The sequence below is a fragment of the Pseudophryne corroboree genome, chromosome 9 (assembly GCF_028390025.1).
Source record: "Pseudophryne corroboree isolate aPseCor3 chromosome 9, aPseCor3.hap2, whole genome shotgun sequence".
In the NCBI taxonomy this organism is placed as follows: Eukaryota; Metazoa; Chordata; class Amphibia; order Anura; family Myobatrachidae; genus Pseudophryne; species Pseudophryne corroboree.
Genome location: NC_086452.1, coordinates 255,234,365 through 255,248,609, shown reverse-complemented (window position 1 = coordinate 255,248,609; position 14,245 = coordinate 255,234,365). Strand labels below are relative to the sequence as shown.

The window sequence follows — 14,245 nt, the reverse complement described above, 5'->3', positions numbered from 1 at the left end:
GGACGTTAGAGAAAAGAGGAACATTTCCTGAGCCATTATTTAGCCCCCTCACCGTGGAGACTGATAACGTAGAGATAAACTACCAACTAAGCAACTATCATTTTTATAAGTCAGCCAGCAACATAGCAGTTAGGAACTAAATGGCTGGTATTTTATCACTCTCCACTATATCACTCTCTAAGGCTTAGTACATCTCACACTGGGTCTTTTACTGATGTGCTCGGTCAGTTTGTGGTACAGCAGCTGCGGGTACCTCTATCCCCACCACCTTACCTTGTGTGCTATGCTGACTGTACTACTTCAGTTGCCGCGTGCCATTGCTGATTGCTCCAATGGTGTCACGTGATCTGAACCTAGAGCACTAGTTCTGCAACCCTAAAGCACGTACTCAGATGAGCCATATTTGGGAATCGATTTCGTTATGTTGTAAGCTGCATCTTGTTGTATGCTTCAGAAATATGGCCGCCACTGTGCGGCATCAGAAGACACTCAATGTTTTACTTCAAAGCATACAAACGCTCAACTGCCTTGACTACATTTACCAGGAGGCTTTGCGCAGCCAAGGGCGACTTTTCGTATAACGTCATATGATCGCGCTCTGAGCAGCACTCCCAGTAGAAAGCGCATTTATTGTCGCAGTAGCGGGCTCCTGAGCTCGGTGCGGCGTCGGCATTTCCTATCTTTTTGCCTGCTCTTGTGGACGACATGGCGGCTGTCCTGCAGCAGGTGTTGGAGAGGGCCGAGCTGGCCAAACTTCCCAAAGCGGTGCAGAGCAAGCTGGAGCGGTTCCTGACGGAGCAACAGGCTGAGATGGACTCAATGAGGTCCAGGCATGAGAAGTTCAGGGTGGATTGCGGTATGCAGCAGCTTGGCTCTTTCCCGCTGTCTTACAGGGTCATCACTGCATGGCCACTAAATAATGTTGATAGTAAATGTATGTAATAAATCCCAGAAATTGGCAGTTAGTGGCGCTCAGTGTCCTACCGTGATCAGGGCTATTCATTGGGATTGCTATTGTTATAAGTGGCATATTCTTTAGGTAGTTTTTACTGTTGTCACAGTGCATATTGCACGTTTGAAGTATCCTCCCTTCGTTATAGGCCATATACATAATGTATATTCTAGTGTGTGCATGGCGTTAACCGCGCATATTTTTTTCTGCTGTAATACTGTGATTGTTTTCTGTAGCGGGGTACATTGGTTTCCACAGGGAAAACATTGGGGTGTAGAGATGGAACTTGATCAGCAGGCTAAAGCCTTACACTGTCCCAGGATGCATTGGCTCAGTTTCGAGTCGGTGCCTGTAGGGGCAGGTCACTTAACAGGGCACTGGGCAGCCCTGAAAATGCTTTTAGAAGACTTCAAGGGCTGCAGCACTTACATGGCAGGTGACGTTCTGTGCTGCAGCTCTGTCACCTTCCCAGCGGCGTTGCATACTCCTGCTGGCTCTGTTCCCGGAGATACATACCTCCCAACATGACCCTCTCCAGGAGGGACACAATGCTCTGCTTCTGGACTTTTATCTTAATTTATGATTGCCAGCACCTGTGTTGAACCGGTCAATGGATAAGAAAGGCGTCTCAGCACAGGTGCTGGCAATCATAAATTAAGAGGGAAGTCCAGGAGCAGAGCATTCTGTCCCTCCCTGGAGAGGGTCATGTTGGGAGGTATGTATAGATAGATATATATATATATATATATATATATATATATATATATATATATATATATATATATCTATATCCCTCTAACATCCTGGTGGATGCTGGGTACTCCGTAAGGATCATGGGGAATAGACGGGCTCCGCAGGAGACATGGGCACTTTAAGAAAGAATTTAGATTCTGGTGTGCTCTGGCTCCTCCCTCTATGTCCCTCCTCCAGACCTCAGTTTGAATCTGTGCCCGGACGAGCTGGGTGCTGTTCAGTGAGCTCTCCTGAGCTTGCTGTCAAAGTATTTTGTTAGGTTTTTTTATTTTCAGGGAGCTCTGCTGGCAACAGACTCCCTGCATTGTGGGACTGAGGGGAGAGAAGCAGCCCTACTCTCTGAAGCTAGGTCCTGCTTCTTAGGCTACTGGACACCATTAGCTCCAGAGGGATCGTCCCCCTCGCAGAGCCGGAAGACAGAAGCCGCATGAGTATGAGAAGCAAGAAGACTTCGAAATCGGTGGCAGAAGACTCCGTTCTTCACATGAGGTAACGCACAGCACTGCAGCTGTGCGCCATTGCTCCAAACACACCTCACATACTCTGGTCACTGTAAGGGTGCAGGACGCAGGGGGGGGGGGCGCGCGCGCCCTGGGCAGCATATGGACCTCTTTTGGCAAAAGTACACATATATACAGTTGGGCACTGTATATATGTATGAGCCCCCGCCAAGAAAATGTATATTTAAGCGGGACAGAAGCCCGCCATCGAGGGGGCGGGACTTCTTCCTCAGCACTCACCAGCGCCATGTTTTTTCTCCACTGCACCGCTGAGAGGAAGCTCCCCAGCCTCTCCCCTGCAGATACACGGTAGAAGAGGGTAAAAAGAGGGGGGGGGGGGCACATAATTAGGTGCAAAAATCAATGTAAACAGCAGCTACTGGGTTAACATTAAGTTACTGTGTTATTCCTGTGTTAATAGCGCTGGGGTGTGTGCTGACATACACTCAGTCTCTCCAAAGGTCCTTGTGGGGGAATTGTCTTCAGATGAGCATTCCCTGAGTGTGTGGTGTCGGTACGTGTGTGTCGAGATGTCTGAGGTAAAAGGCTCCCCTAAGGAGGAGATGGAGCAAATGTGTGTGAGGGGTGTCTCCGTCGACCACGCCGACACCTGTTTGGATATGTGTAATTAAGTGCGAAGGTGAATTTATTGCACAAAAGATTAGAGAACAGACAGGGAATCTACCCATGTCTGTCCCTATGTCGCAGAGACCTTCAGAGTCTCTCAATGCTCACTATCCAAAATAATAGACACTGATATCGACACGGAGTCTGACTCCAGTGTCGACTATGATAATGCAATGTGACAGCCAAAATGGCAGGAAAGTATTCAATATATGATTATTGTAATAAAAGATGATTTGCATATCACTGATGACTCATCTGTCCCTGACACAAGGGTACACATGTTTAAGGGGAAGAAAGCTGAGGTAAATTTCCCTCCTCTCTTGATGAAAAAGAGCGGGAATCTCCAGACAAGAGACTGCAGTTTCCCACAAAGAATTCTCAGGGAGTATCCTTTCCCTACTAGGGCCAGGATACTATGGGAATCTTCCCCTAGGGTGTCACGTTTGCCCAAAAGGGTAGCCCTGACTTAACAGCTATCCTCAGGGATCCTGCAGATAGCGTGCACATTCTGGTACACTACTCAGACCGGCGACTGTGTCGGCATGGGTTTATAGCGCTGTAGCAGCGTGGACAGGTACCTTATCAGCAGAGATTGAGACCCTAGTATGTGTGTGTGTGTAGATAGATAGATAGATATATATAGATATTAAAGATGCTGTCTTGAGATATATATATATATATATATATATATATATATATATATATATATATAACATGCCCAAAGAGACATTAGTCTACTGGGTTCTAGAGTCAACGCTATGTCGATTTCTGCTTGACGTGTCCTGTAGAATATGCAATGGACAGGTGATGCCGACTTAAGAGGCATATGGAAGGCTGAGGATTGTGTGGAGAAGGGATCTCGGACCTGGTATAGCTGGTAATTCTGATCTTTTGCCTTATATTCCTGCACAGCCTAGGAAAGCACGACATTATCAAATGCAGCCTTTCGATCACAAAGAAACAAAGTCCGATGTGCGTCCTTTCTTGCTAGAGGCGGGGGCAGAGGAAAGAAGCTGCACAACACAGCTAGTTCCTAGGAACAGAAGTTCTCCCCGGCCTCTACAAAATCCACCGCATGTCGCTGGGGCTCCACAGGCGGAGCTAGGCCCGGTGGGGGCACGTCTTCGTAATTTCAGCCACAAGTGGGTTCAATCCCTGTTGGATCCCTGAGCAATAGATATTGTGTCTCAGGGATACAAGCTGGACTTTGAGGAGATGCCCCTCACCGGCGGCCCTGCCGGCTTCCCCCCACGAGAGGGAAATAGTGTTAACTGCAATTCACAAATTGTATCTTCAACAGGTGGTGGTCAAGGTTCCCCTCCTTCAACAAGGAGGGGGTTATTATTCGACCATGTTGTAGTCCCGAAACCGGACGGTTCGGTCAGACCCATATTGAATTTAAAATCCCTGAACATATACCTGAAAAGGTTCAAGTTCAAGATGGAATCGCTGAGAGCGGTCATCGCAAGCCTGAAAGGGGGAGATTTTATGGTGTCTCTGGACATAAAGGATGCATACCTTTTATGTCCCCATTTATCCACCTCATCAGGCGTACCTCAGATTTGCGGTACAGGGTTGTCATTACCAATTTCAGACGTTGCTGTTTGGTCTCCCCAGGGCCCCGAGAATCTTCACGAAGGTAATGGCGGAAATGATGGTGCTTCTGCGGAAGCAAGGTGTCACAATTATCCTGTACTTGGACGATCTCCTCATAAAAGCGAGATCAAGAGAGCCGTTGCTGAACAGCGTATCACTTTCTCTGGAAGTGTAACGGCAACACGGCTGGATTCTAAATATTCCAAAGTCGCAGTTGGTTCCTACGGCTCATCTGCCTTTCCTAGACATGATTCTAGACACAGACCAGAAAAGGGTTTCTCTCCCGATAGAGAGAGCTCAGGAGCTCATGACACTGGTCAGGAACCTATTAAAACCAAAACAGGTGTCAGTGCATCACTGCAGTCGAGTCCTGGGAAGGATGGTGGCATCATGCGAGGCCATTCCCTTCGGCAGGTTCCATGCGAGGACCTTTCAATGGGACTTACTGGACAAGTGGTCTGGATCACATCTTCAGATGCATCGGTTAATCACCCTATCCCCCAGGGCCAGGGTGTCTCTCCTGTGGTGACTGCAGAGTGCTCACCTTCTCGAGGGCCGCAGATTCGGCATTCAGGACTGGGTCCTGGTGACCACGGATGCAAGCCTCCGAGGGTGGGGAGCAATCACACAGGGAAGAAATTTCCAAGGTCTGTGGTCAAGTCAGGAGACTTGCCTTCACATCAACATCCTGGAATTAAGGGCCGTATACAACGCCCTACGTCAAGCGGAGACCCTGCTTCGCGACCAACCGGTTCTGATTCAGTCAGAAGCCACCGGAATTCTTCGCTGGGCGGAGAATCACGTAAGCGCACTGTCAGCAGTGTTCAACCCGGGAGTGGACAACTGGGAAGCAGACTTCCTCAGCAGGCACGACCTCCACCCGGGAGAGTGGGGACTACATCAAGAAGTCTTCACGCAGATTGCAAGTCGGTGGGAACTGCCACAGGTGGACGTGATGGCATCCCGCCTCAACAAAAACCTACAGAGGTATTGCGCCAGTTCATGAGACCCTCAGGCGATAGCTGTGGACGCACTGGTGACACCGTGGGTGTTCCAGTCGGTCTATGTAATTTCTCCTCTTCCTCTCATACCCAAGGTGCTGAGAATCATAAGAAAAAGAGGAGTGAGAACAATACTCATTGTTCCGGATTGGCCAAGAAGGGCTTTGTATCCAGATCTGCAAGAAATGCTCACAGAGGACCCGTGGCCTCTTCCTCTAAGACAGGACTTGTTGCAACAAGGGCCCTGTCTGTTCCAAGACTTACCGCGGCTGCGTTTGACGGCATGGCGGTTGAACGCCGGATCCTAGCGGAAAAAGGCATTCCAGATGAGGTCATTCCTATGCTGATAAAGGCTAGGAAGGACGTGACAGCTCAACATTGTCACCGTATATGGCGAAAATATGTTGCTTGGTGTGAGGCCAGGAATGCCCCTACGGAGGAATTCCAGCTGGGCCGTTTCCTTCACTTCCTACAGTCAGGAGTGACTTTGGGCCAAAAATTGGGTACCATTAAGGTCCAGATTTCGGCCCTCTCCATTTTCTTTCACAAAGAGCTGGCTTCTCTACCTGAAGTTCAGACGTTTGTGAAGGGAGTGCTGCGTATTCAGCCCCCTATTGTGCCCCCGGTGGCACCTTGGGATCTTAACGTGGTGTTGAGTTTCCTGAAATCCCACTGGTTTGAACCACTCAAAACGGTGGAATTGAAATATCTCACGTGGAAGGTGGTCATGCTACTAGCATTGGCTTCGGCTAGGCGTGTGTCAGAATTAGCGGCTTTGTCACATAAAAGCCCCTATCTGGTTTTCCATGCGGATAGAGCAGAATTGCGGACCCGTCCACAATTTCTGCCAAAAGTGGTTTCATCCTTTAATATAAACCAACCTATTGTGGTGCCTGTGGCCACTACTGATTTGGAGGATTCCGAGTTACTTGATGTGGTCAGGGCTTTGAAGGTTTATGTAGCCAGAACGGCTAGGGTCAGGAAAACAGAGTCTTTGTTTATCCTGTATGCTTCCAACAAGCTTGGTGCTCCTGCTTCAAAGCAAACTATTGCTCGCTGGATCTGTAATACGATTCAGCAGGCTCATTCTGCGGCAGGATTGACGCTGCCAAAATCGGTTAAGGCCCATTCCACTAGGAAGGTGGGCTCTTCTTGGGCGGCTGCCCGAGGGGTCTCGGCATTACAGCTGTGCCGAGCGGCTACTTGGTCAGGTGCAAACACTTTTGCAAAGTTCTACAAGTTTGGTAACCTGGCTGAGGAGGACCTTGTGTTTGCTCATTCGGTGCTGCAGAGTCATCCGCACTCTCCCGCCCGTTTGGGAGCTTTGGTATAATCCCCATGGTCCTTACGGAGTCCCCAGCATCCACTAAGACGTTAGAGAAAATAAGATTTTACTTACCGGTAAATCTATTTCTCGTAGTCCGTAGTGGATGCTGGGCGCCCGTCCCAAGTGCGGACTTCTTCTGCAATACTTGTATATAGTTATTGCTGCAATAAGGGCTATGTTATTGTTGCATCAGAGTTGAACTGATGCTCTGTTGTTGTTCATACTGTTGACTGGGTAAGTTTATCACAAGTTGTACAGTGTGATTGGTATGAGTCTTGCCCTGGATTTCCAAAATCCTTTTCCTTGTACTGTCAGCTCTTCTGGGCACAGTTTCTCTAACTGAGGTCTGGAGGAGGGACATAGTGGGAGGAGCCAGAGCACACCAGAATCTAAATTCTTTCTTAAAGTGCCCATGTCTCCTGCGGAGCCCGTCTATTCCCCATAGTCCTTACGGAGTACCCAGCATCCACTACGGACTACGAGAAATAGATTTACCGGTAAGTAAAATCGTATGTATGTATGTATGTTTTTAATACTCGTTGCACACCAAACAATATTTTAATATTACCAAGGCACACCATCAGTTCCCCACAGAGAAAAACAAAACACACACATTGGCCCTCACAGTAAAAAATAAAATTGGCCTACACAGAAAAAAACAATCGCATTGCTCCCCACATAAATCTGTTTTCTCCCTACATAAATCCTATTGCTCCACGCATGAATTATTCACATTGTTCCCCCCATAAATCCATTAATTCTTATTCTCCCCACATAAATCCTATTGAAATCCTACTGTTCCCCCACAGGAGAAATAAAATAACAGATTATTATCAGCTCTCCTCCTCCCTGTCCCTGAGTGGCGGGGGTTGTTCATAGTGGAGTTCTGCAAATACTGACCAGCGGCTGGTCGGGCAGGTGTGGATGTGGGTGGGCAAGGAAAGCTGTGTATGCAGGCGGGAATTGGAAGATGTGTGTACAGGCAGGTGGGCTGGCTGGGTGGTGAGATGCGGCGGCCGTGACCTATGATATCACACAGTTTCCAAGGCATAGGTCACGTCCGGAGCACGACTGATCCTCTGAAGATCCTGGGCCAACAGTTTACTCTGAAGGTGCAGGAAGCTGCTCTGGCTCCGCGGCACACCTTGCACCTGGTCGTGGCACACTGGTTGAAAAAGCCTGAAAATAAATAAAAAAAAAAAATTATATATTCTGCTCAAAAAAATAAAGGGAACACTAAAATAACACCTCCCTAGATCTGAATGAATGAAATATTCTTATTAAATACTTTGTTCTTTACATAGTTGAATGTGCTGACAACAAAATCACACAAAAATTATCAATGGAAATCAAATTTATTAACCCATGGAGGTCTGGATTTGGAGTCACACTCAAAATTAAAGTGGATAAACACTACAGGCTGATCCAACTTTGATGTAATGTCCTTAAAACAAGTCAAAATGCGGCTCAGTAGTGTGTATGGCCTCCACGTGCCTGTATGACTGACCTCCCTACAACACCTGGGCATGCTCCTGATGAGGTGGCGGATGGTCTCTTGAGGGATTTCGTCCCAGACCTGGACTAAAGCATCCGCCAACTCCTGGACAGTCTGTGGTGCAACGTGGCGTTGGTGGATGGAGCGAGACCAGATGTGCTCAATTGGATTCAGGTTTGGGGAACGGGCGGGCCAGTCCATAGCATGAATGCCTTCGTCTTGCAGGAACTGCTGACACACTCCAGCTACATGAGGTCTAGCATTGTCTTGCATTAGGAGGAACCCAGGGCCATCCGCACCAGCATATGGCCTCACAAGGGGTCTGAGGATCTCATCTCGGTACCTAATGGCAGTCAGGCTACCTCTGGCGAGCAGATGGAGGGCTGTGCGGCCCCCCAAAGAAATGCCACCCCACACCATTACTGACCCACTGCCAAACCGGTCATGCTGGAGGATGTTGCAGGCAGCAGAATGTTCACCTTGGCGTCTCCAGACTCTGTCACGTCTGACACATGTGCTCAGTGAGAACCTGCTTTCATCTGTGAAGAGCACAGGGCACCAGTGGCGAATTTTCCAATCTTGTTGTTCTCTGGCAAATGCCAAACAGCCCAACACCGTGCAGGACGTAAGCACAACCCCCACCTGTGGACGTCGGGCCCTCATACCACCCTCATGGAGTCTGTTTCTGATCATTTGAGTATACACATGCACATTTGTGGCTTGCTGGAGGTCATTTTGCAGGGCTCTGGCAGTGCTGCTCCTGTTCCTCCTTGCACAAAGGCGTAGGTAGCGGTCCTGCTGCTGGGTTGTTGCCCTCCTACGGCCTCCTCCACGTCTCCTGATGTACTGGCCTGTCTCCTGGTAGCGCCTCCATGCTCTGGACACTACGCCGACAGACACAGCAAACCTTGCAACAGCTCGCATTGATGTGCCATCCTGGATGAGCTGCACTACCTGAGCCACTTGAGTGGGTTGTAGATTCCGTCTCATGCTACCACTAGAGTGAAAGCACCGCCAGCTTTCAAAAGTGACCAAAACATCAGCCAGAAAGCGTAGGAGCTGAGAAGTGGTCTGTGGTCATCACTTGCAGAACAACTCCTTTATTGGGGGTGTCTTGCTAATTGCCTATACTTTCCACCTGTTGTCTATTCCATTTGCACAACAGCATGTGAAATTGAATGTCAATCAGTGTTGCTTCCTAAGTGGACAGTTTGATTTCAATGTCTGTCTGTCTGTCTGTCTGTCTGTCTATATCTCAAAAATACCCTTCCTGCGCTGAGACTAAGCAGCACCACTGAAAGGTCCCCTGTTAGTGGGATCTTAAAAATAGAGACAGACAACAAATACAGAGTGCACTAAGACATTGCAACCGGTTGACAATTTAATCACTTCCAGATTCAAGGAATGGACTTCTCTTGAGTTCTTAATTTCCTTAGGAAGCTCCTGATTGAGGCCTAAAGAGAAACCCTCTCACCAGAGAAAATCACCCGACAAAAATACAGTTTAGTAAAAGCAGATACTTTATGTAAAATGATCTTTAATCCATATTCAAAAAGGATTTTTTGACATTATAAAACATATTAAAATAACATAACAATGTTTGGTACACACACCAAAATGCTTATGATGTTATAATGACAGTCCTTATGGTGTGAGTTCTTGGAGGAATAGTCACAGCAAAGGGAATAGTGTACAATAATTGATAAACCCTACGCGTTTTGTCCAATCGGACTTCTTCAAGGGTAATAATTTGTCTAAAAATGTATTCCATTCCACTAGAAATATCTCTATTTTAGAATCTCTCTTTTTCAAGATGATTTAATTGGAATCCAATATATCACAAGCAGAATGGGTTCCGAAACACAGCATTAAGGCAATATGGAGGTTGACACACTAGAAGCCTTAAAGGATAGTCAAACCATAAAGGGCGGTGAAAGCTGTTTATCACAGTTTATGGAAATAGGTCTCTAATGGTTGGCGACGATCACTAGAATTATCTCTATTTTGGAATCTCTCTGTTTCAAGATGATTTGATTGGAACCCAATATGTCACAAACTGAATGGGATCTGAAACACAGCATTAAAGTAATATAGAGGTTGACAAACTGGAAGTTTAAAGAATGGTAGAAACCCATAAAGAGCAATGAAAACTGTTCCACCGTTTATGGAAATGGATCTCTAGTGGTTGGCGACGACCAGGATCAAAACCCAAAAATAATAATAAAATCTGGGGCCTCAGGATTCCTGACACTGTTTGGTAAACCAATTTGCATACAGGATCAGTGATATGTGTTACAGTGCATACAGGACCAATGATATATAGTAACACTCCAATGGTTAGCACTTAAATGTAGTCCAACACGCCCGCTGAGTGTCTGTTTGCAGCATTCAGGAAGGGATCTCTTCCTGATTGGCTGGTCCTTTATCACCTTCCACTTTATCACTTCACCGGGCTTAATTAATCTGCTTCCTAATCACTAATTTCATGAGATAAATGATTCACAGCTCCCATTACTGATCTCGCTACAACTTTTTTTTTTTTTTTTAAACTAACATTGGTGGCTATTGCTTTGTTTTTCATCTCGAGATCTAAACACTTTCTGCTCCCAAGCAATGATTACCATGTAAACCTTTTTGAAGGCCTGCAATGTTTACCTCTTATTGTGCCTGATTCACTGGTGGACAATATGCCAATACATTTATTATTATTATTATTATTATTATTATTATTATTTATTATTTTTTTTTTTTTTTTTTTTGTGTGTGTATTGCACACGCATCCTGATTGTGTTCCTATGACGGTCACTGTGTGAAACGTGGGGTGGCCAGTCAAATGCAGATACGGCATTAGCATATATTCGCAGTACTACTGCTTACAAAGATGGAAATGCAAACTAGCATCCACCTCTCAATCAGGTCCACTATGAAAGAATGCAGTTGCACTCTGCCCTGAAAGTAATTGCTCTTGGGCTGAGAACTTGGCTTCTATGCCTTTACCAGTATCCTTAGTACAGATAAGGGTATTACATTCAAAATTACCTTGATACTTTTCAGTCTTCGTTGTTGACGATTTTAGACCAATTCTGTTATTTACCATTTAATTGGATTGGCGCTGCTTATATGTTCGTGTGAGTGAGCATGATCAGTTTTTCAGCACTCCAGATGGTGACGCAAACAACTGATCTGCGTATTTGTACCCTTGGCTTACTGTTTTGTTTTGTTAATAAGCAGAATTTGGATGGTTATTAAGCCTTTTTAATTCCTTTTTAATGTTTAATATTTTTTTTGTATTCCGTTCCTAGACCAACAGTACTTTGAAATTGAGAAGCGGCTAGCTCAGAGTCAGGAGCGCCTTGTGTCTGAATCCCAAGAATGTCAGAATCTAAGGGAACAACTGAATAAGAAAAGTATGTTTTATGTTCTATATCATTTTAAAGTTTATTTTATTTCACAATTTGTAACCATTAATAACTTATTTTAATAGAGCACTTTGTATCTATGGCTATATCATAAGTATTCTGTGCCTTGGTAGTATAGACTTCCATTCTGACAAACTATAACTAAATCATCAAGCAGGCTATGAGCACCAAAAATACACCTTTGAACACTTTATTACTTGATAACATGTTTTTGTGTTTCATAAGGTGATGAGCAAAAAGAATTAAGCGAGCAAATGAAAGATCTGGAGACTTGCAATGTCCGCCATTTAGCCTTACAGGTAATCACAACCCCCCAAACATAACTGGAGGATTTAATTGGAGGAGCAAAGTCAAATGTTTCTGCTGAAAAGTGATCGTAGAGAGCACGTTCTATTTTTCTTGTATTGCATTTTACGATTATTATATGATCCTTTTCTTATACTTATCCTCCAGGTTAGAAGTGTGTATATGTGCTTCTTATGGTTTTCTGCTTTTTCAGAGCCGGTTAACCAGAGCTAGAGAGTCTATTGAAGCTGAAAAGAGAGATTTGGTTAGGACGAATGAGCGTAGAGCTCAAGAACTGGAACATCTTAATGGTGAGAGAAGCTTAGGATGTTTTGTATTCAAGCTTGCTCGATTATTTATTTCCTTCCTTTTTTTTTGGGGGGGGGGGGGGGAATGACGATGACTGATGTGTACATTGTTTTAATCCCTGCTGAATAAGTTTTCCATCTTATTGGTTGGTTGAATGGGTTGTCAGTGACTTACATTTTGTGCTGTCTTTCCATTGGTGTTCCTCCTGGGCTGATGTAGTGTCTGCCCACCCCTTTTGGCGTATACATCAGTTCAGTCCTATTTCCTCTGAAAACATTTCACCTTCAATCAGCCATGACAGCCATTAATTTGGTAGCTCATGTTCTAAGTTTTGTTGAGACATGTAAATAAAATAATAATGCCCCCACTGTATAGTATCTAATGCTGCTTCTATTCCCCAATTTCTTGTGATAAAACCGTGTTAAGTGCAAGGTGATAAACGCACCAGCCAATCGGCTCCAATATGTAAATTAACAGTTGAGATGATTGGCTAATGCGTTTATCACCTTACAATTATCACTGGTTTATCACTTCCTTATGTTGTCTTCAGGCTTAATACATCTGCCCCGTTGTTCCTAAATGGATGGGCCCGTATTTAAGTACTCTCAGTAAGATCCAGTCTGTGGATAAATAGAACACATTACATTGAAACTACCTACTATCTCTTCTCCTTTATATGTCCCAAGACAGCCAAAACAGGATCTGTATGTGATTGTTGTTAGTGTAAAAGTTGAATTTGTTTTGTAATGTTGGATACAGAGCGCTCGGAAGAGTACATTTTCAAACTTCTGCAGACTGGCCTGAAATGACCCTCTTCTTTCTAAAGCACCATTTAAAAAAAAAAAAAAAAAATTTTTTTTTTTTTTTTTTTTTTTTCTACTTCCAGATGACCTGAAACGTCTCTATGATAAACTTAAAGAAGCAAATGCAGAGAAAGTAGAGCTGCAATTGAAACTGGATGAACTGCAGTCATCTGAAGTGTCTGTAAAAGTGAGTTTTATATCAGAACATGTTTTTATCACACTAATGTTTTTCAAGGTTTACAGAAGAACAGAAAAAGGCCTCCTATCCTCCAACCACCAATAATATGCAGTTTGTAACTCACATTTTGTTTGTTTGTGTCTAAAGATGTCCATACACTCAGATAAGTCACCAACAGTCAGGCAAAGAGACCAATTATCTGACATTGCCATACACCATCAGTCATTGGTTTATCTGGTGAGCTCATCTGAGAAGAAATTATTGCATATGTTGAGTATGCTGGAAGACTTTTTTTTTTTTTTTTTCCTTCCATGGCAGTAAGATCGATAATTAGGGCTCTATCGCACCTATACACTGCAGTTATCTGCTGATTGGGCCAATCATTGCTCATTGTTTGGTCACCTTTTTAAATGCAGTTTCACTGATGTTTTGAAATTGCATTTATTTTATTTACAACAGCAGAAAATACATAACACTAAGAAAACAGTACACCTATTTAAGTCTTCCATGAAGCAATCAGACCAACAATCCAACAGTCTTGCTGTTTTCTATTTCGTCCACTAGAGGGCACAGGAGCTGTACGCTGGGTATAGGATGGCTTGGAGCGAGGTTGGCACCAAAGGGGTTACTTTTAAGTACCCAGCAGGCCTTGCCTCCCGCAGCTATACCTCGACACCGCCATTATTTTTTTATTTTTTTTGTGCCGAAGGCAGGAAAACACCAGCTTTAGGGGGACTGCAGTTTGGCAGCCCCAGGTTACTTATTTATTATTTTATTTTAAACTTTAGTTAGTGCTGCAGTGAAGATGAACGGGCTGCTGACGGACTTAATGCCCAGCAAGCCCGCTCCAACACCCGGCGGCCTCGGAGAGCTTGGTTCTCAGATCTCCGAGGACTACTCGCAGACGAGCCTTGGCCGCTCCCACTTCGTCCGGACCTGTTACAACAGGGTCCGTTCCTTTACCCCGATTTAGCGCGGCTGCGTTTGACGGGGTTGCTGT

At 45.1% G+C, this 14,245-nt stretch overlaps 2 protein-coding genes across 4 annotated transcripts in view; one reads left to right on the top strand and one right to left on the bottom strand.

The window, feature by feature from the left end:
* The window catches only part of ODR4 (odr-4 GPCR localization factor homolog), a 370,494-nt gene extending 368,995 nt beyond the window's left edge, over window positions 1-1,499 (bottom strand). Inside the window, exon 1 of one of the 3 annotated variants that reach the window (XM_063940235.1) lies at window positions 1,382-1,499. The gene's annotated coding sequence lies outside the window, so the exon portion shown is untranslated. The other 2 variants (XM_063940234.1, XM_063940236.1) reach the window with 2 other exon arrangements.
* TPR (translocated promoter region, nuclear basket protein) overlaps window positions 529-14,245 on the top strand; it is a 605,901-nt gene continuing 592,184 nt past the window's right edge. Inside the window, exons 1-5 of the mRNA XM_063940231.1 lie at window positions 529-856; window positions 11,554-11,658; window positions 11,896-11,969; window positions 12,170-12,266; window positions 13,151-13,254. Of these exons, the coding sequence (XP_063796301.1) occupies window positions 706-856; window positions 11,554-11,658; window positions 11,896-11,969; window positions 12,170-12,266; window positions 13,151-13,254 (531 nt within the window). The 5' untranslated portion in view covers window positions 529-705. The remainder of the gene's footprint in view (window positions 857-11,553; window positions 11,659-11,895; window positions 11,970-12,169; window positions 12,267-13,150; window positions 13,255-14,245) is intronic.